General features: G+C 56.1%; 2 protein-coding genes across 3 annotated transcripts; one reads left to right on the top strand and one right to left on the bottom strand.

The window, feature by feature from the left end:
• Positions 1–1,367: 1,367 nt before the first annotated feature.
• PLOD3 (procollagen-lysine,2-oxoglutarate 5-dioxygenase 3) lies at positions 1,368–12,974 on the bottom strand. Of its 2 annotated transcripts, none has more exons than XR_013529361.1 (19): positions 12,534–12,974; positions 12,071–12,162; positions 11,773–11,909; positions 11,526–11,689; positions 11,271–11,383; positions 10,449–10,512; positions 8,957–9,054; positions 8,699–8,800; positions 8,396–8,521; positions 8,115–8,236; positions 7,704–7,808; positions 7,449–7,574; positions 5,804–5,945; positions 5,591–5,704; positions 5,363–5,431; positions 4,007–4,111; positions 3,039–3,185; positions 2,224–2,732; positions 1,368–1,820 (listed from the first exon to the last, which is right to left on the bottom strand). XR_013529361.1 is itself a non-coding variant. In XM_035280641.3 (19 exons), the coding sequence occupies exons 1-19, from the start codon at positions 12,652–12,654 to the stop codon at positions 1,665–1,667; spliced, it is 2,229 nt and encodes a 742-aa protein (XP_035136532.3). In that variant the 5' UTR covers positions 12,655–12,974; the 3' UTR covers positions 1,368–1,664. The 2 variants fall into 2 exon arrangements, 1 of the variants encoding a protein (XP_035136532.3); XM_035280641.3 differs by having other exon boundaries at positions 2,224–2,349.
• A 560-nt stretch (positions 12,975–13,534) lies between these two features.
• Positions 13,535–20,666, top strand: ZNHIT1 (zinc finger HIT-type containing 1). Its single transcript, XM_002743966.6, has 5 exons — positions 13,535–13,584; positions 18,851–19,021; positions 19,717–19,796; positions 19,914–20,083; positions 20,177–20,666. Exons 1-5 carry the CDS (start codon positions 13,563–13,565, stop codon positions 20,196–20,198), a joined length of 465 nt encoding a protein of 154 aa, XP_002744012.1. The 5' UTR covers positions 13,535–13,562; the 3' UTR covers positions 20,199–20,666.
• Positions 20,667–20,986: the final 320 nt, after the last annotated feature.

The following is a 20,986-nucleotide window of genomic DNA, read 5'->3' as shown; positions in this document are numbered from 1 at the left end:
CTGAGTAGCTGGGACAATAGGCGCCCACAACCACTTGGCCAGGATGGTCTTGATCTCCTGGCCTCATGATCCGCCCACCTTGGCCTCCCAAAGTGCTGGGAGTACAGGCATGAGCCACTGCACCTGGCTGGAAAGCTTTTTTTTTTTTTTTTTTTTTTTTTTGAGATAGAGCCTTGTTCTGTTGCAGACTGGAGTGCAGTGGCGTGATCTCAGCTCACTGCAACCTCTGCCTTCTGAGTTCAAGCAATTCTGCCTTAACCTCCCGAGTAGTTGGGAATACAGGCGCCTACCAGCACACCCAGCTAATTTTTGTATTTTTAGTAGAGACAGGGTTTCACCATGTTGGCCAGGCTGGTCTTGAATGCCTGACCTCATGATCTGCCCACCTCGGCAGTGCTGGGACTACAGGCACGAGCCACCGTGCCCAGCCTATTTATTTATTTACTTTTGAGATAGAGTTTTGCTCTTGGTTGACCAGGCTGGAGTGCAATGTTGCAATCTTGGCTCACTGCAACCTCCCCCTCCCAGGTTCAAGCAATTCTCCTGCCTCAGCTTCCCAAGTAAGCTGGGATTGCAGGCATGTGCCACCATGCCCAGTTAATTTTTTTTTTCTTTTAGATGGAATCTCAACCTGTCACCCAGAGTAGAGTGCCTCTCAGTTCACTGCAACCTCTGCCTCCCAGGTGAAAATGATTTTCCTGCCTCAGCCTCCTGAGTAGCTGGGATTAAAGGCACCTGCCACCACGCCCAGCTCATGTTTGTATTTTTTAGTAGAGACGCGGTTTTGCCATCTGGCCAGGTTGGTCTCGAACTCCTGCCCTCGTGATCCACCCTCTGGCAGCCTCCCAAAGTGCTGGGATTACAGTGCCCAGCCTAATTTTGTATTCTTTTTGTAGAGACAGGGTTTCACCATGTTAGCCAGGGTGGTCCTGAATCCCAACTTCAAGTGATCCACCCACCTCAGCCTCCTAAAGTGCTGGGATTGCAGGTGTGAGCCACCATGTCCAGCTAATTTATTTTTTGTAGAGATGGGATATTGCTATGTTGTCCAGGCTGGTCTTGAACTCCTGGCCTCCAGCGATCCTCTGCCCACCTTGGCTTCCCAAAGTACTGGAATTACAGTGTGAGCCACTGTGCCCAACCTGAGATGTCCTTCTCTTGGTCTGTGCCCTCTCACGCACTCTCTCCAGCTCAGTCAATACAGGGGAAGGGGAACGTGGGGGCCAGGGAAGCCTCCAGGTTCCCATGAGGGTCTAACATTCTGCCTCTCCCTTTTTTTTCTTGTCTTCACTTTTCAGGGTCTCTCCCCTCCACGCTGGTGGCAGGAAGGGGAATGGGGTCAATGGGCAAATGAATGGACTCCAGACTTACAAACTGTCCTTTATTGGGACTGAGGCTGAGGAACGTTCATAATTTATCACGCAGGGAGCCCCCAGAAGCCCAGTCCCCATGAACCCCTGGGGGCGGAGGGGAGAGGCGGGGACTCCAGCAGCTTCCTGAGAGGGCTGTGTGTTGGGAGCAACGAGACACATTCAGTTCAGGCACACAGAGTATGCACTCAGGAAACGGGGAGAGGGAGAGACTCATCCCCCCACTCCCAGGATGGGGGCCACGCCCCCTAAAAAGGCACAACGGCAGGGCAGGTTTGGCAGAGTGGTTGAGTGTCAGGGGTCGACAAAGGACACCATGATGTAGCGCGTGCCCTGGGTCGTGGGCAGCCCCTCGTGGTAGTGGGTGAGACGGCCGGGGTGCAAGAGGGCCCAGCCCTTTCTCGGGGACGAGATCACACAGTTGTAGCGCAGGAAGCGGCAACCGCCTCCCTGGAAAGAGAAGGGAAAGGAATCTTGGGCCTGAAGAGGCTGACAGAGGGCGGGGCATGCAGATCCAAGGGGCGGGGCAGCCAGGCCAGGGGGCGGGACAGGTGGGCACAGGGGGGTGGGACAGGCAGATATAGGGGGTGGGGCAGGTAGACCAGGGAGAACGGTGTGGAAGACCAGGGTGACAAGGGAGATGGCAGATATGGGGGAGGGCTGGGGAGCCTGTAGGTAAAGAAGATCCAGGAGGAAGCGGAGGCCGCCTGCCCAGAAGCCACCTAGGAGCTGACACCCACGAAATCACGGGGAAATAAGCAGGGAGGGGAGCTGGGGGTGCAAGCAGAGGCTCTAGGAGGGGACCCGAGGGTCCCGAGGTGAAGAGTGGGTGGGTGGAGTGGCAGGGGCGCACCTCATAGTCCAGGCCCTTGTGGTTGAGGGCGACGTTGAGGGTGAAGGTGGATGAGTCATGGTGTGGCCTCAGAGAGGGCTGCTCGTCCGGCCGGTAGCGGACTACAAAGTTCATCACCGCTCGCGCCTGGGAAACAGGAGGGAAGAGGCTGCAGGGACAGCTGTGAGCGTAGGGAGTCTTTAATTTTTATATTTTTCTGAGACAGTCTCGCTCTGTCAGGCTGAAGTGCAAGTGGCTCAATCTCGGCTCAAGGCAACCTCTGCCTCCTGGGTTCAAGGGATTCTCCTGCCTCAGCCTCCCGAGTAGCTGGGATTACAGGCACACACCACCATGCCTAGCTAATTTTTATATTTTTAGTAGAGACGAGGTTTCACCATCTTGGCCAGGCTGGTCTTGAACTCCTGACCTCAGGTGATCATCTGCCTGCCTTGGCCTCCCAAAGTGCTGGGATTACAGGAGTGAGCTACCATGCCCGGTCATCGCAGGGGATCTTCAGGGAGATGACAGTCCTTGTCCAGGGAGGAGAGGGGATGGTTGGTGGGGCCCCTGCATGGGAGGGTCTCCTAGCTCACTGGTATTAGGTTAGGGCCAAGCCTGGCCTGGGGTTTCAGCCTGGCTCCCTCCTCTCCCAGAGGCTGCCTCCTGCAGCTTCTCATTCCCCTGGGAACCAAAGTGCATGGCGCCCAAATACTGTGGGGGCTGAAAGGGGTCTGCGTGGAGACTTCCAGCCCGGTACTGGGGTGGGGAAGGTGGGGGGCAGTGGGCAGGTGGGGGGCAGCGGGCAGGTGGGGGCAGCGAGCAGGTGGGGGGCACACCTTGGTGTGGTAGCCGGGAAACAGGCTCTCAGTCATGGGGCCCACATACGTCCGCAGCAGCTGCAGCCACTGGTCCTCATACCCCACCTGCTTCATGTGGATGTCCACAGTGGGCACGTTCTCGTAGCCTCCAGCCAGCCTGGAATCCTGAGGGTGGAAGGCACTGAGCCACCCACACCCTCTAGCCATGGTGCCCCATAGGGCAGTCCAGCCTCCTTCCTCCTGTTCCCCAGCCTTTGCACCTGTATACCTCTGTGTGGAACAGTCTTCTCTGCTACTTCTCAGCCTGACTCACTGCTCCCGGCCTTTCAAGTCTCAGCTAAGATGTCACCTGTTCTGTGAAGCGCCCTAGTCCTCCCAAGCCTGGGTCAAAGCTTCCCCATGGCTTCCATGTGCCCAGGCTGCTTATCACAGCCTTAGAAGCTGGGTGGCCGCTGTTGCTCACACCCGGCCGGCCTGAGGCATTCTTCCAGTGCAGTCTAGGACAGTGGCCCAGGAAATATTTCCTTTTTTCTTTTTTTAGAGACAGAGTCTTGCTCTGTCACCCAGGCTGGAGTGCTATGGTGTGATCATAGCTCACTGCAGCCTCTAACTCTGGGGCTCAAGTGATCCTTCAGCCTCAGCCTCCTGAATAGCTGGGACCACAGGCTCACACCACCACACCCAGCTAATTTTTAAACTTTTTGTAGAGACAGGGTCTTGCTATGTTGCCCAGGCTGGCCTCAAACTCCCTGGCTCAAGCAATCCTCCTGCCTCGGCCTCCCAAAGTGCTAGGATTACAGGCATGAGCCACCGTGCCCAGGAGGAAATATTTCTTGAATACATGAATGAATGCAGTGGTGACCCCAGGGTCTGCCTCCCCTCTGGGAACCCCTCTTTGCTCCCACTTTCCTGATTCCATTGCTCCTTGACTAGACCCGTACCCCCTCCTCCAGGGAGCCCTCCGGCCTCATCACCCAGGCCCTCACCTCATGCCGGCCACCTGACCACTGGCCGTAGTGCTCCATCTCCTCCACCAGCTCATCACACATTTGTTCTGACAGCAGTGGGAACCAGTACACGTCTGGGCATGGCTGAGGACAGGGTGGGGGAGAACAGGGCTAGGTGACGGTGCAGAATTGGGAAGCGGACAGGCAGCAGGCAGAATGGGAAGGGACAGCAGGGAGCAGGGAAGGCTCTGTGAGAACAGCCGGAGGACCCGCCAGGTAGGGGCTGGGGGGAAAGGCAAGGCTGAGATCTGGGATCTGGCATGGCGGAGGTGGCAAAGGGCCCTGGAGCCCCTCATCTGGGACAGTGGTTTCCAAATTTCCATAACAGTGCATCCCTCTTTTTTTTTTTTTTTTTTAAAGATAGGGTGTTGCTCTGTCACCCGGCTGGAGTGTGGTGGCGTAATCAGAGCTCATTATAGTCTCAACCTTCTCGGCTCAAGCAATCCTCCCACCTCAGCGTCCCAGGTAGCTGGAACTACAGGCACATGCCACCATGCCAAGCTAATTTTTTCTTTCTTTTTTTTTTTGAGACAGGGTCTCTCTCTGTCACCCATGCTGGAGTACAGTGGCACCATCTTGGCTCACTGCAAACTGTGCCTCCCAGATTCAAGTGATTCTCCCACCTCAGCCTCCCGCGTAGCTGAGATTACAGGTGCCCAGCATCACGTCTAGCGAATTTTTGTTACTTTTGATTTTTTAGTAGAGACAGGGTTTTGCAATATTGGCCAGGCTAGTCTGGAACTCCTGACCTCAACTGATCTGCCTGCCTTAACCTCCCGAAGTGCTGGGATTATAGGCTTGAGCACTGCTCCTGGCCTAATTTTTTTTTTTTTTTTTGAGATGGAATCTCGCTCTGTCACCAGGCTGGAGTGCAGTGGCACAACCTTGGCTCACTGAAACCTCTGCCTCCTGGGTTCAAGCAATTCTCTTGCCTCAGCCTCCCAAGTAGCTGGGACTACAGGTGTGTGCCACCACGCACAGCTAATTTTTGTAATTTTAGAGAGACAGGGCTTCACCATGTTGGCCAGGATGGTCTTGATCTCTTGACCTCACAATCTGCCTGCCTTGGCCTCCCAAAGTGATATGATTACAGGCGTGAGCCACTGTGCCTAGCCCCATTCCTCTTTAAAGATGTGATTTCATACGTAACACCAATATACCCAACACAACAGGAGAGGAGAGGCCCTCTAATCAATGCTGCATTCTGCCTCTGACTTCATCTTGCCTGAAGAAAGCCCTCAGGCCCCTGGGGAACTCAGTCTGACAACTTTGAATCCAGGTGGAGGCCCTCAAAAGGCAATGGCCATGAGGGCGGCAGGGGCTGTGCAGACCCACCTGCTCCACGATTCCCTCCCCTTCCAGGGCCCGGCTGTAGTTCTCGTGGATGTACTGCTCCTGCCAGTCCTGTGGGAGGATGGGGGCCACATCAGACCTGTGCCCTCCTGTCTCCCAGCCCCCAGGGGCCTCCCCTTCCTGCTCAGCGTCCTGTGCTGGTGGCAGCCATCGTGCTTGATGTCTTCCTTAGCACAGGGCGGGGAACCTGAGCTCGGGGTTCTCACTCACAACGGGGTTATCGAAGATCTGCCAGAGGTCGGGGTGCAGGTGCTCTGTGTCGTATCGGGAAGTGGCCAGGAGCCGGCCAAATTCGTGCTGATTGCTCAAATGGAGGAAGATGCCCTGTAGTGGGGTGGGGGTGTCCATGATGCCGGCAGCACCTGGGGTCTGTCCCCAGCATCTTAGCATCAGGCCCCCAGGCCAGACCGGGTGCGCACTCACCTTGTCTCGAAAGCTTTTACAGAAGGCCATGTCCGGGTCCGTGTCACTGCCTGAGAACACCTCTCTCTGGGGCAGCTCCATCCGCAGGGTCTCCCCCTGGATCACATAGGCCTGGGAGATGTATGGCACATTCCACACGCCCCTGGAGGCACCGACACCATGGTCAGCTGGGGGGGCAGCCCCCCAAATTCTACCCAGCTCATCCCAGGAAGCCCTTCTTCCCGCAGAGCATCGAAGTCCCTGAACATAAGACCCCTCCATGTCCCTTATCAAGCACTGCTGGTCACAGGCATCCCCTCTCCACAAATGCAGTCGGTCCCTGCCCCAAGCTGTGACACTTCTTTTTTGTTTCTTGTTTCTTGTTTTTTTTTTTTTTTTTTGAGACCCCGTCTCGCTTTGTCACCCAGGCTGGAGTGCAGTGGTGCGATCTCAGCTCACTGCAACTTCCGCCTCCCAGGTTCAAACAATTCTCCCACCTCAGCCTCCTGAGTAGCAGGGTTAACAGGCGCCTGCCACCAAACCCGGCTAATTTTTGTATTTTTGGTTGGGGTTTCACTGCTGGGAGCAGTGGCTCACGCCTGTAATCTCAACACTTTAGGAGGCCGAAGTGGGCGGATCATAACATCAGGAGTTCGAGATCAGCCTGGACAACATGGTGAAACCCCATCTCTACTCAAAATACAAAAATCAGCCAGGCATGGTGGCGTGCGCCTGTAATCCCAGCTACTCAGGAGGCTGAGGCAGGAGAATCACTTGAACCCAGGAGGTGAAGGTTGCAATGAGCTGAGATCACACCACTGCACTTCAGCCTGGGTGACAAAGCAAGACTTCATCTCAAAAACAAAAAAAAGGCCAGGCACACTGGCTCACGCCTGTAATCCCAGCACTTTGGGAGGCTGAGGCGGGTGGATCACGAGGTCAAGACATCGAGACCATCCTGGCCCATATGGTGAAACTCCGTCTCTATTAAAAATACAAAAATTAGCTGGGCATGGTGGTGTGTGCCTGTAATCCCAGCTACTCAGGAGGCTGAGGCAGGAGAATTGCTTGAACCCAGGAGGCGGAGGTTGCAGGGAGCCGAGATCACGCCATTGCACTCCAGCCTGGCGATAGAGCAAGACTCCATCTCAAAAAGAAAAAAAAAAACAGATGGGCTTTCATCATGTTGGCCAGGCTGGTCTGGAACTCCTGATCTCAAGTGATTTGCCCGCCTCAGCCTCCCAAAGTGCTGGGATTACAGGATTGAGCCACCAGGCCTGGCCTTTGTTTTTTCTTTTCTTGAGACAGGGTCTCCCCGTTTCCAGGTTGGAGTGCAGTGGTGCAAACATGGCTCACTGCAGCCTCAACCTCCCAAGCTCAAGTGATCCTCCCACCTCAGCCTCTGTAGTAGTAGCTGGGACTAGAGGCTCTCACTACCATGCCCAGCTAATACTTTAAATTTTTTGTAGAGATAAGATTTTGCTATATTGACCAGGCTGATCTCACCAGGCTCAAGCAGTCCTCATACCTTGGCTTCCCAAAGTAGTGGGATCACAGGTGTGAGCCACTGCACCCGGCCTCATGGCACCTCTGACTGGTGACTAGGAGGCTTGGGTCTACCCAGGCCCTGGGTCAGAAGAGGGGGCTGCAGGCTGGCGGGACTCACACTCGCTTTCTCTGCACCAGCTCCACGTAGTCCTCAGAGCGGGCGTAGTACTCGTCAGGGCTCAGGGCACCCCAGAAGTTGGACCACAGCTTGCCGTGGCGGGACAGCATGGGGGCAATCACCTTCCTGTGGACAGGCGAGGGTGAGGGCTGGGTGGAAGAGAGCAGGCCTGGGGAGCCCAGTGCCCAGGGCAGGAGTGGGGTTCCCGGGGCCTGTTGGGGTGCCCCCCGGCTGCAGGGAAAGAGGGCAAGCCACCTGTTCTCCTCAATGAGGATGCGCAGGGTCTGTGGGTTGGTGAGGACAGCATCAGCGTCCAGGCTGAAGTAGAACTCGCACTCGGGGTCCTGCCGACACATGTCCCTGGAGGTGAGAGCTGAGCTCAAACAGCAGCAGGCAGGGAGGCAGGTGGGGATGGGGAATTGGCCCCACCCCAGGAGAAGAGGAGGGAGGCAGCATCTGGCCTTCTTTCCCCAGGCTCTCCGCTGTCTGGGTGAGCTAGCAAGGGTGGGGAGGGGATGTGACAGCGTGGGAACTGCAAGGATGCGAGTGGAGAAGCCTGGGAGGAGCTGGAAGGGTGATAGGTGAGGCGAGGGCCAGGCAGCGGGTGGCAGCCACCCCCACCCTGCACCCTCATCCTGCCCTCCTCCCTGCCCAGTGCCTGCTCACATGGCCATGTCCCTGGCCTCGCCTGGGCTCAGAGCCTCCTCTGGCCCCACCAGCTTCGTGGCTGCAAAGTGTTCCTGGAGCTGCGGCCAGGAGTCAGCGATGTGAGGCTCATGGAAGACCTCCTGGGGAGGGGTTGACATGGGGGACGGGCTCAGAGGGCAAGGAGGCGGCCCTTGAGGGATGGGGGTGCAGGTAGGCTATGGGGGTGGGGGCACGGGAGTGCTGATTAGGGCAGGGGAAGGGTCCTTTGGGAGAGGCTTTGGGGGGCGGGGGGGTCTCACGTTATTGTGCAGGAAAAGGGTGATCCTGTCGTGGGGATAGTCTAAGAGCAGCAGCCGCTGCAGGAAGCTGGGCAGAAATGGGGTAGGCTGTTCCACAAACACGGCCAGAAACACCCGGGGGGGAGGCTGGAAGATGCGACACGAAGGTGCTCAGAGGGAAGCCTGGACTTCCCGCCGCCCCCACCCACCCTCCACCCTGCCAGCTTCGGGGACTCAGGGGCATTGCCCCCACCAACACCCAGCCCACTGTCCTTGCACCTCCTGCTCAGCATGCTGCCTTCTTTCCCGGCACCCCTGCCTCACCTGCCCCCCCGGGAGTGTCCTCCGGTCCCGGTTGCAGAAGCCACAGCCTCCCTCGGGAGTCCAGCCATTGGGGACATAGTTTCCCAGGTAGTTGAGCTGCAGCTGTTGGGGAGAGACAGAGGCTGAGTGGCTGAGGCCTCCAGGGTGGAGGTGGGGCACCTCTGCTGTGGGAGCTGGGGAGGGCCGGCTTCTCAGAAGGGTTGGAGATGCCCAGGGGTTGGGGCAGGGCAGGGCAGGGGTTGAAGCCACTGGTGGCACCTTAGTAGGACCATTTCCATGGACCACAACGGGGAGCGTGTCGTAGGCCACGTTCCGTATACGCACACGGTTCCGATCAAACTTTAAAACCACTTCATCTGGGGAAGAAAAAGGCCAGGATTCAGACCCCCTTTCTCTGGGAGCTGCCGAGCAACACGTTCTTCTAAATATGGGGTCCCAAATTCTCCAGGGATAAAGGGACACTGGGACTATCCTGGAGTGTGGCTTGTGGGGGGCAGGAACCTTCGAGTTCTGACCAGGCTGCTGGCTCAGAGAGCTCCACTGACTACCTGCCTGAGCATATCGAAGCCGCTGGGTGAGGAAGGGCAGGATGAACTGAGCTGGGTGCCACTGGGAACCTCAGCATCCCTATCCCTCTTCATGTTCTCTCTCATTTTTTTTTTTTGAGACGGAGTCTTGCTCAGTCACCCAGGCTGGAGTGCAATGGCGCCATCTCAGCTCACTGCAACCTCCACCTCCTGGGTTCAAGAGATTCTCCATCCTCAGCTTCCTGAATAGTTGGGATTACAGGCGTGTGCCACCATGCCCTGCTAATTTTTGTATTTTTAATAGAGAAGAGGTTTCGCCATGTTGGCCAGGCTGGTCTTGAACTCCTGACCTCAGGTGATGATCCACTTGCCTTGGCCTCCCAAAGTGCTGGGATTACAGGCATGAGCTGTCGCACCCAGCCTAATTTTTGTATTTTTAGTAGAGACAGGGTTTCATTATGTTGGCTAGGCTGGTCCTGAACTCCTGACTTCATGATTTGCCTGCCTCGGCCTCCCAAAGTGCTGGGATTACAGGCATGAGTCACCGTGTTCAGCCTCCTTGCTTTTTTTTTTTTTGAGACAGAGTCTCGCTCTGTCACCAGGCTGGAGTACAGTGGCATGACCTCAGCTCACTGCAACATCTGCCTCCCAGGTTCCAGTGATTCTCCTGCCTCAGCCTCCTGAGTGGCTGGAATTACAGGTGGCTGCCAACATGCCTGGCTAATTTTTGTACTGTTTTTTAGTAAAGACAGGGTTTTGCCATGTTGGCCACGCTGGTCTAGAATTCCTGACCTCAAATGATCCTCCAATCTTGGCTTCCCAAAGTGCTGGGATTACAGGTGTGAGCCACCACGCCCGGCCTCTCTATCTCTTTTCTCCCCATCCCCTGAGGTAAGTCACTAACCCCTCCACAAGTTACTTTCCTCATCTGTAGGAGGTGGATAACCAGGGACCTTTCTCTTGTTAAATGAAATCACAGAAGTAAAACCCCTGGCCGGGTGCCCAGGCACAGCATGTGTGCCCCAGACGCCAGCATGCTTTGGCTTCCCTTGCTTCTAGTACCGTCAGCACAGTGCGACTCACACCATCGGCCACTCAGACGCCCGACAAAGCCACAGAGAGGTGGGCTCAGGCCAGCTCAGCTCCTCCAGAAGCCTCTCCCAGTTCAAGATTCCTAGTGCGGAGGCTGAGCATCGCCCACCTGCTGCTGTCTTCCTCCTCACCTAAAGCCCCGTTGAGATTCTGAAAGATCCGAGACTTATGATCCAGATTAAGGCCGAGTTTCTCCTGGATGGAATGAGATGCGATGGAGTGGTTAAAATGGAAGAATCAGGAAGGATCATTTCATCATTTCTCACTTTTTTTCTCTCGTTCTTGTTGCCCAGGCTGGAGTGTCGTGGTGCGATCTTGGCTCACTGCAATCTCCGCCTCCTGGTTCAAGCGATTATTCTGAGTAGCTGGGACTACAGGCGAGTGCCACTGTGCCCAGCTAATTTTTGTATTTTTAGTAGAGATGGTGGTTTCACCATGTTGGTCAGGCTGGACTCAAATTCCCAACCTCAAGTGATCCACCCACCTTGGCCTCCCAAAGTGCTGGGATTACAGGTGTTAGCCACCATACGAGGCTTCTCTTTTATTTTTTTCTAAGAGACAGGGTCTCATTCTGTCACCTTAGCTGGAGTGCAGTGGTGCAGTCATAACTCAAAATAACCTCAAACTCCTGCGCTTAAGAGATCCTCCCACCTTAGCCTCCCAAGTAGCTGGGATTACAGATGTGCACCATGAAGCCTGGCTAATTTTTTTTTTTTTTTTTTTTTTTTTTTGGTAGAGATGAGGTTTCACTACGTTGTCCAGGCTAGTACTGAATTCCTGGGCTCAAGCAATCCTGCCTAAGCCTCCCAAAGCACTGGGATTACAGGCAAGAGCCACCATGCCCAGGCACACATTTTTCTCTTTACACCCCGTTCGCCCCTCTGCTCCCATTCAGCCTGAGGCCTCCGCTAGCACAGAGCTGTGGGGTGCACCCACTCTTCTGCCCTCCTCACCCTCAGTCCTGGGTCCAGGTAAAGCCGTGTGTAGAACAGCTGGTCATCGTCGTCATCCTTGTACTTCCACTGGCGGACGATTTGATGGATGGTGGTGGCAAAGCCGACGAATCCTGGTGGGGAGGTGAAGCGTTGACCCCGAGACTTGCGGCATCCCACGGCCTGTCCCCCAGGCCCTCTCCAGCCCTCAGGCACCAGGAACACTCTGTGCCCCACCGCTCTTGGCCCCTCTGCCTTGGGCACTCTGCCACTCACCACCAGAGTTGAGGAAGCGCTTCCCCGTGCCCACCTCAGGGTACTGCTCTGCCAGCCCCCACTCGGGCCAGCAGAAGCTCTCCGCAGAGAAGAGCAGGCGGCTGCCACTCTGGACAAACTTCTTCAGCAGCTCTGAAGGGCCGCCGGCCAGAACCACATCATAGCTGGGCGAGGAAGGGGAGGATGAGCAGGGGTCCAGTAGGAACCTCAGAACCCTTACCTTGCTCCCTTTTCCCAGCCCTGTTACCTGTCCACAAACATGATGATCATATCCTCCCGGTCGGCGTATTTCTCCATTTCTTTCTTTAGCCACCGGACCTTCTGTCCTCCACCAACTGTTCGGGCCACATCACCCCCTCGCCACTCCTCTCCCAGGCCCAGGGTCTGCGGGAGAGATGCCCAGTGCCAGGCGAGGGTTGGGGAGTTGTGGGGGGGGGGGCAGCTTCTGACCAGGCTCACAGTGGGGACCTGGGCAACCGGACTTCAGCCCACCCCTCCTGCTGGGACCCCCTCCCAGGGGCGCTGGGGGCTTTCCCTCTCCTCACCCGCACGGTGTAGTTGAAGAACTCTGCAGAGCGCAGGAAACGCAAGTACCCCTCAGTCTCAGCGGTGGCCACAGTGATCACCAGCAGCTTCTCTGTTACCAGGGGGAGCTGGCGCTTGGGACCCATCCGCCCAGCGCCGGGCCCCACGTGTTTGCTGTCTCTCGCTCTACCTCCCTCCCTTTTTCCCTTCCCTCGCCCTCTTAAACTCTCCTCACCCACTCTAACCGCAGGAAGGGCAGGGTGGGAGTGGCGCCCAGGAATTCCAAGTCCCTTTGCTCTGGAGGTCAGGACCCCCAGTTCAGGGTGGGGATGGGTAAGGGGCTTGGCGCTACTCGGCATCAAGAGCACGCTGGGCGGGGGACGGGCCGGATACCTCCTCGAGCTCCGGACCCCCTCCGGGCCAGGCTGGCAGGCACGTCAGTCTCTGTCGCCTCTGCCGTGCCCGGCCTCCCTGGGATCTCACCTGGGTTGACCGGGTTGCGGCCCCGGGGCCGGTCGGAGGCTGAAGCCGCTGGGGGCAGCAGCAGCAGCAGCAAGAGCAGCAAGAGCAGCAGGATCCGGGGTCCCGGGCCCGAGGAGGCCATAGTGGGGAGCGGGCCCAGACAGCACCCAGGATCCCGGGATCTGAGCGGCGCGCCTTGATCCCAGCTCCGGACGGGGGCGGCGGGAAGGGGGCGCCCGGGCTGCTGTGCGGCCGCCGCGGGGAGCAGCCGGGGTGGGGCCACGCCCTGGAAAAAAGGCGTATCCGGAGGCTGCAGAAAGCTCCAGATGCCGGCGCCGCAGACAAGGCGAGGATTGTCCCGGGTGCACCGGAGGCGGGGGAGGGGCGGCGGCTCCGGCCGGCGGGTCTGAGACCGGGACTCTGGGCCGAACCAGCCGCTTGACACTTATGGAACTGAAACCCGGACGGGGCAGTGACCCCTGGCGGAGGGTCCGGCGGGACGCGGGGGCGGATTCTGGGCGCAGCCCTGCCGGGAGAGTGCGGGCGGAAGACGGGGAGAGCCAGCGGGTGGCGGGACAGGGAGGGAGGAAGCGCGAGCCGGCGGGACGGAGGCCCCGGGAAACTGGGGATTGAGATTTCTGCAGAGGGCCACTAGGAACCTCGGATTGCCCACGGAAGCCGGCCACTTTCTTTGACAGTCCGGCCCACTTCCTCTTCTGCCCCGGGGAGAAGCTCCAGGGGCTGCCTTTGTGATCTTCACAAGGACCAGAGGAAAATAATGTTTTTCGTAAGACCACCGTCACCACCTCTTTAAAATAACCCGTTTGGTGGTTCACACAAGATTTATATCGCAAGACTGAGGCCGGAAGTGGTTTTGCCCCTATCAAACATGGCGAAAAGCTTTCTGGTCTCCAAGGGAACGCCACGTAATGAGTCAAAGTGGTAGCGCACGCGCAGAAGTACCAGCCACCGGAAGTGATTGTGCCCCTACCCAAGCCTTGGGTTTAGTACGCTTGCGCAGCAGTCTCTCCCGTCGATCGTATTGTGCAAATGGTGGAGAAGAAAACTTCGGGTATGTGAGCCCCCGGCGGTTCGCCCCCTTCCCAAGTCCGAACGAGCCCTAGAATTTTCTTACTTAGTCATTCCCCCCCTTTTTTTTGAGACAAGGTCTCGCTCTGTCACCTAGGCTGGAGTGCAGTGGTGCAGTCATAGCTCATTGCAGCCTCGAACACCTGGAATCAAACGATCCTCCCACTTCAGCCTCCCTAGTGGCTGGAACTGCAGGCATGAACACCACGCCTGGCTAATTTTTAATTTTTAATTTTTAATTTTTTTTGTATTAACGGGTTCTCGCTATGTTGCGCAGGTTGGTCTCCAACTCGCCTCAAGCGATCCTCCGCGTCGGCCTTGCAAAGTGCTGGGATGCCGCGCCCGGCCCAGCTATTCCTCTTAAATCCCTTCCCCAGCCCTCGAGTCCTGGCGTTGACCCTTCATCACGTTTTATTGATGCTTGCTCCAAGCCAGGCGCTGGGGATGAAGAGGAGAGAGACTTCTGTTATCCAAGCATTGGCTTTCTGGAATGGGGACAGACACGCAGACCTGCCACTGCGTTTCACTGTAATATGTGCTATGGCAGTGGGGGGCACAGCGCCTCGGAACAGGGAGGAGTGGCATCTAGCCCAGCTTCTCGGGGGGAGGGGACAGTGAAAGCTTGGAAGGAAAAGCGAAAAAGCTTGAATTGAGTCTTGAAAGTGTAGTTAGGGTTTCTCACAGTGGGAACCTCACGTGCAAAGGCAGTAAAGCAAGAAAAAGCAAGTCGCTCAGGAAGCCAAGTCTGCAGTTTGGATCTTACAGAGTAATAAGAAAGCGTGGAAGGCTGCGGAAAGGTTACATTTTTAAAGGCATTATAGGCACTGCCCAGGAGTTTGAACTCTGTGGGGAGGCAGTGGAGAGCCAGCAAAGGCTTGCTTTTTTTCTTTCTTCTTTCTTTCTTTTCTTTCCTTCCTTCCTTCCTATCTTTCTTTCTTCCTTTTCTTTCTTTCTTTCGATGGAGTCTGCTCTATAGCCCAGGCTGCAGTGTAGTGGTGTGATCTTGGCTCACTGCAACCTCCACCTCCCAGGTTCCAGCAATTCTCCTGTCTCAACCCCCCTGAGTAGCTGGGATTACAGGCGCATGCCACCACCATGCCCAGCTAAATTTTTTTTTTTTTTTTTTTTGTAGAGATGGGCTTTCATCATGTTAGCCAGGATGGTCTTGGTCTCCTGATCTCACATGAGCTGTGAGGTCACTGTGCCGGGACTTTTTTTTGAGACAAAGTTTTACTCTGTAGCCCAGGCTGGAGTGCAATGGTGCGATCTCAGCTCACTGCAACCTCCATTTCCCAAGTTCAAGAGATTCTCCTGCCTCAGCCTCCTGAGTAGCTGGGACTACAGGCACACGCCACTAATGCCTGGCTGGTTTTTGTATTTTTAGTAGAGACGGGGTTTCATTATGTTGGCCAGGCTGGTCTTGAACTCCTGACCTTATGATCCACCCATGTTGGCCTCCCAAAATGCTGGGATTACAGTTGTGAGCCACCGCACCCAGCAGCAAAGGCTTTTTTTTCTTTTTAAATACCGTCTTACTCTGTCACCCAGGCTGGAATGAAGTGGTTCTGTATAGCTCACTGCAGCCTCAACCTCCCCATACTCAAGTGATCCTCTCACCTCAGCTTCCTGAGTAGCTGGGACCTCAGGTGAGTGCGGGCCACCATGCTGGGCTAGTTTTTATATTTTTTGTTGAGATAGGTGTCTCACTGTGTTGTCCAGGCTGGTCTTGAACTCCTGAGCTCAGGTGATCCTCCTGCCTCGGTCTCCCAAAATGCTAGGATTACAGGCATGGGCCACTGTGCTTGGCCCTTTAAGTTTTTCAAAGGCACCGCAGTCTCCCAGCCATGACTTTTCTCATGGCGACCTCGAGGCCTGAAACTCCCTGCTGTCTCCCCTGGCCAGGCCATTCGCCAGGGAGGCATTAACCTAGACTCCTTCTTCTGGGAAGTCTGCCCTGACTACTCCAAAGCCAGATTGGGTGATTCTGGCCTGGGCTCTGCAGCACTTTAGACTCTGTATCCCAGCCTGCCCCATGCTCTACTTGCTGTGTTGGTTGATTAATTAGTTGTGTTTACCACCAGACTGAAAGCCTTTGCACCCCAGAACCCAGAGCACTGTCTGGCGTTTGGAATGGAGACAGAGTAGTACAGTGATCAAGATCATGGTGGTTTTTTTTTTTTTTTCTGAGATGGACTCACCCAGGCTGGAGTGCAGTAACACAATCTCAGCTCACTGCAACCTCCGCCTCCCAGGTTCAAGTGATTCTCCTGCCTCAGCCTCCTGAGTAGCTGGGATTGCAGGCACACGCCACCGCGCCTGGCTAATTTTTTGTGTTCTTAGTAGAGATGGGGTTTCACCATGTTGGCCAGGCTGGTCTTGAACTCCTGACCTCAGGTGATCCACCCATCTCAGCCTTCCAAAGTGCTGGGATTACAGGTGTGAGCCAAGGCACTCCACCTTGGTTTTTTTTTTGGAACAGGGTCTTGCTATGTCACCCAGGCTGGCATGCAGTGGCACAAACATGGCTCACTGCAGCCTTGAGCTCCTGGGCTCAAGCCATCCTCCCACCTCAGCCTCCCGAATAGGTGGGACCACAGGTGTGTGCAACCATGCCTGGCTAATTTTTGTATTTGTTTGTAGAGATGGGGTTTTGCCATGTTGCCCAGGCTGGCCTCGAACTCCTGGGCTCAAGGGATCCACCCACCTCAGCCTCCCAGTAACCTGAGATTACAGGTGTGAGCCACTGTGCCTGGGAAGGTCATGCTCTTTTTTTGGGGGGGCGGGGGGGGACAGAGTCTTGTTCTGTCTCCAGGCTGGAGGGCAATGGTGCAATCTCGGCTCACTACAGTCTCCGCCTCCTGGGTTCAAGCAATTCTCCTGCCTTAGCCTCCCAAGTAGCTGGGACTACAGGCTCGCGTCACCACACCCAGCTAATTTTTGTATTGTTTAGTAGAGATGGGGTTTCACCATGTTGGCCAGGATGGTCTTGATCTCTTGACCTCTTGATCCGCCCGCCTTGGCCTCCCAAAGTGCTGGGATTACAGGCGTGAGCCACCGCGCCGGCCACGTCATGCTGTTTGATGCTGTGCGGTGCTTTGGATTCTGACCTGGCCACTTGCTAGCTGTGTGAACTTTGGACACATTTCTTAATCTCTGAATGCTGGTAAACTGGATGTTAACGGTACTGTCCCACACGGCTGTTGTAAGGGTTAAATGGTTCAAGTTATGCAAAGAGCTGAGCATGGTGCCTGGCTCATAGCGAGTGCCCCACAAGCAATAGCTACTAGAGCTGCTGCTGCTGTGATTATGGTTAACAGCTGCTTCATATTTGTTTAATGAATAAAGAGCTATATTATGTAAAATGACAGAACCTGGTGAATAGCTGCTAAGGCAATGAGGAAAGTGGGTTTTTGTTTTTTGAGACAGGGTCTCACTCTGTCTCTCAGGCTGGAGTGCAGTGGCGCTGTCTCAGCTCGCTGCAACCTCTGCCTCCCAGGTTCAAGCAATTCTTGTGCCTCAGCCTCCCAAGTCGCTGGGATTACAGGCGCCCGCCACCACACCTGGCCAATTTTTGTGTTTCGTAGAGACGGGTTTCGCCATGTTGGCCAGGCTGGTCTCAAACTCCTGAGCTCAAGTGATCTGCCTGCCTCAGCCTCCCAAAGCCCTGGGATTACGGGCGTGAGTTGCTGTGCTGGCCTCGGAAAGAGGTTGAAAATAGCTTCTAGGCTTCTGGTTCGGATGTCTGTGTAGATGGTTCCATTTGCCTTGAGAAAAGGCAGGAGCAGACCTGGATGGAAAAACTTTGAGTTTCAGTGGGGCCAGCAGATGATTTCTTTTTTCGTTTTGATTTTTGTTGTTGTTGTTTGTTTGTTTTGGAGTCTTGCTCTGTCACTCAGGCTGGAGGGCAGTGGCGTGATCACAGCACTGCACACAGCAGCCTCAACCTCTCCGGCTCACGTAATCCTCCCACCGCAGCCTCCCGAGTAGCTGGGACTGTAGGCATGTGCAACAGGCCTGGCTCATTTTTTAATTTTTTGTAGCGATGGGGTTTGGCTATGCTGCCCAGGCTGGTTTCTGACTCCTGGCATCAAGCAATCCTCCCACTTTGGCCTCCCGAAGTGCTGAGGTTACAGGTGTGTGCCACCATGCCCGGCTCAACAGGTGCCGCTGCACGGCCCTTTGTGGAGCCTGGGAGCGGGTTCTGGGTTGAGGGAATTGCTCTGGGAGTCATTTGCTTGTGGGTGATCATCAGAGCCCTTTGTTTAGAGTCGAAATCCCAGGAAGAGTGCGTAGACTGAGCAGAGAAGAGGGCCAGCCACCTCCGTAGAGGCAGGGCAGCAGCCGAGCTGGAGCCTGAGCAGCATTACTGGACATGGAGAATCCCCGCAATCTTTTCAAGGAAGCAAGCAAAGGGTCTCTTTCTACTCGATGAAGGTAGTCAGCACCGGCACAGGGTGGACAGGGCTCAGGTCCGAGGAGGAGGCCAGGAAGGCACCCCGGGAGTGGCTCCGAGGAGGGCATCTGTGCCTGGAGTGTGGGTGGTCCCCTTGGATATTCAGATTTGGGGTGTCAAGGAGAGGGTGGGAGGTGAAGAAGCGACACGTCTTGTGGATTATTACTCTGAAGGAGGAGCTGTGAAGTGGTAGACCCATGAGTGTCGCCAGGTTTTTCATGGAAAGTAAAGTGCCAGTTGAGGAGGAGGGGTTGAAGGTGGGAGAGGAAGGGAATGGGCTGCAGGGGAAAGCTTAGGTGCAGTGGTGGGACTTGGGGGGCCCCGGGGCAGGGGTGTGCCCGCTTGGCACCACATTTTCGGGTGGGTGGCCTGGAAGATGAGCGCGTCCAAGTGTGGGTGGCCCCTGGTTCCTCTGAGGTGGGAGATGAGCTGCTGAGCATGAGGGCCATGTGCATTGAGGGCCCAGGATAGCCTGGAAGCCCCAAGGGCGGGCGCCGTGGCCTCCCCTGTCGGCAGTCAGCTGTCTCCAGGAGGGGTCTCACTGGCTGGGACTGGGATTGGGAGGAAGGCGGAGAAAACAGGCGAGAGAGACTGAAAGAGTCTCAGCTGGCGGGACAGGAAGCATGGGCTGGGGGCTGGCCCGGGAGGAGACGGGGATTGAGGGCTTGGTGATGGGGATGAGGTCAGAGTGCTGTGGCTCCCACCCTGGGTGCCTTCCTCGCCTTACCCAGAGCCATGGCCGAGCCGCTCCTCTTTCCTGGAACCCCTGTAACTTTGTGGGCCCTGCCCCATCCAGTCCGTTCCCAGGACCCTGGGCAGCGGCGGGTGCTGGACCGGGCCGCCCGGCAGCGTCGCATCAACCGGCAGCTGGAGGCCCTGGAGAATGACAACTTCCAGGATGATCCCCACGCAGGACTCCCTCAGCTCGGCAAGAGGCTGCCTCAGTTCGATGACGATGCGGACACCGGTGAGTCAGGTGGAGGAGGAAGTGGGGGCGGGACTGTGGGGAAGGGGGAGAGTCTGCCCAACTCTGGCGGTGGGAGGACCCAGGAGCTCCTGGTGCCTCTGCTGGTGACTGGCTCCTGTGGCTATGAGCAACCACACCCCCTTTCTGTGCCTCAGTTTCCTCTCGTGTATGTGAAATAAACAAGAGAGACTGGATGAGCTCTGACATGAAGCCTTAGGTTTAGGGGCATGGAGGTTACGGTCGGCTGGGATTGGAGAACTGGGGTGGAGGTCAGTGGCTAGTAGCAAGGGGCCAACTTACAGCCAGGAAGGCAGGGCCGGGTGCAGTGGCTCACACCGGTGATCCCAGCACTTTGGGAGGCTGAGGTGGGCAGTCAGGAGTTCAAGACCAGCCTGGCCAACATGATGAAACCCCATCTCTACTAAAAATACAAAAAAAAGAAATTAGCCAGGTGTGGTGGTGGACGCCTGTAATCCCAGCTATTTGGGATGCCAAGGCAAGAGAATCACTTGAACCTGCGAAGTGGAGGTTGCAGTGAGCTGCGATTGCACCACTGCACTGCAGCCTGAGTGACAGAGTGAGACTCTGTCTCAAAAAAAGAACCAGGAGGGCACGTGGGCATGGGGAGTGATAACCAGAGAAAGCTGCTGTCTTTCTGGGCAAGTGCCATGCAGCTGATCGCCCTTGACCCCTAGGAAAGAAAAAGAAGAAAACTCGAGGTGATCATTTTAAACTTCGCTTCCGAAAAAACTTTCAGGCCCTGCTGGAGGAGCAGGTGAGACGAGGGTTGGCCTGGGAGGACGCCCCCAGGGCAGGGGTGAGCCTGGCCCCGGCAGGTGTTTGCTGCTCAGGTGGGAGGAGGAGTCCTAGAGCTGGCCCCTTGTCTCTGCAGAACTTGAGTGTGGCCGAGGGCCCCAACTACCTGACAGCCTGTGCGGGGCCCCCCTCGCGGCCCCAGCGCCCCTTCTGTGCTGTGTGCGGCTTCCCCTCCCCCTACACCTGTGTCAGCTGTGGTGCCCGGTACTGTACTGTGCGCTGTCTGGGGACCCACCAGGAGACCAGGTGAGCTTGGAACCTGCCGTTCATTCCCCACTCCCTCCTTCCCACAGCCTCCCCAGACCTCTTCCCTCATCCTGGCTCCCTCTCTGTCTGCAGGTGTCTGAAGTGGACCGTGTGAGCCTGGGCATTCCCAGAGAGGAAGGGCCGCTGTGCATTGCCCAATGGAGGGGGCTCTCCCCGGACCAAGAGAGGAGCCACTCATTCACCCAACAAAACTGTGTCTTACCTGCTAGGAAAGACCAGTCTCACTCCAGGAACCGTCTGCCAGGTGGGCGGGGCCCGCCCAGTGCTGTTAGAATAAAAAGCCTCGTGCCGAGAGCCTGCCTGTTTGGTCATGGCACATTTGGAGGTGACGGTGATGGGTCACCTGTCTCTCCTGCTTGCGGCTCTGTCTCTCTTCCTCCTGCCTGCCACTCACCCTGCCACTGTCCACCCCTCTGTGTCCCATTCTGCCATCCCCAAGCCCCTGCCCTCCTGGCTGCTTCTGTAAGTCTTTTTGTTTATTGATTTAGTTGTTTAAACTGTTTTATTTATTACAGACAGGGTCTCATTCTGTAATAAATCCATTTCTGTCGCCCAGGCTGGAGTACAGTGGTGGGGTCTCAGTTCACTGTAACCTCCACCTCCCAGGTTCAAGGGATTTTCCTGCCTCAGCTTCCTGAGTATCTGGGATTACAGGTGCCCGACACCACGCCCAACTCATTTTTTTATATTTTTAGTAGAGTCGGAGTTTTGACTTGTTCACTAGGCTGGTCTTGAACTCCCAATCTCAGGTGATCCGCCTGCCTCAGCCTCCCAAAGTGCTGGGATTATAGGCATGGGCCACTGTGCCCAGCCATGTTTCACCTTTTTATTTCTCCAGTTGCTATATTTTCAAAGTACAGCTAGGTTCCAGGGCTGGGTGAC

This window comes from Callithrix jacchus, chromosome 2, assembly GCF_049354715.1.
Source record: "Callithrix jacchus isolate 240 chromosome 2, calJac240_pri, whole genome shotgun sequence".
NCBI classification, from domain to species: domain Eukaryota; kingdom Metazoa; phylum Chordata; class Mammalia; order Primates; family Cebidae; genus Callithrix; species Callithrix jacchus.
This window is presented reverse-complemented; position numbering and strand designations above follow the sequence as displayed.

What these genes read in the sequence shown, in the direction of transcription:
- PLOD3 (XM_035280641.3), bottom strand. Translation starts at nt 12,654, where the DNA reads ATGGCCTCCTCGGGCCCGGGACCCCGGATCCTGCTGCTCTTGCTGCTC. An exon ending in GGACACTCCCGGGGGGGCAG is followed by an intron (nt 8,522 to 8,698) that starts GTGAGGCAGGGG and finishes CGCATCTTCCAG; the next exon opens with CCTCCCCCCCGGGTGTTTCT. An exon ending in AGATCTTCGATAACCCCGTT is followed by an intron (nt 5,432 to 5,590) that starts GTGAGTGAGAAC and finishes ATCCTCCCACAG; the next exon opens with GACTGGCAGGAGCAGTACAT.
- ZNHIT1 (XM_002743966.6), top strand. Translation starts at nt 13,563, where the DNA reads ATGGTGGAGAAGAAAACTTCGG. An exon ending in CGATGACGATGCGGACACCG is followed by an intron (nt 19,022 to 19,716) that starts GTGAGTCAGGTG and finishes CTTGACCCCTAG; the next exon opens with GAAAGAAAAAGAAGAAAACT. An exon ending in GGGACCCACCAGGAGACCAG is followed by an intron (nt 20,084 to 20,176) that starts GTGAGCTTGGAA and finishes CTCTGTCTGCAG; the next exon opens with GTGTCTGAAGTGGACCGTGT.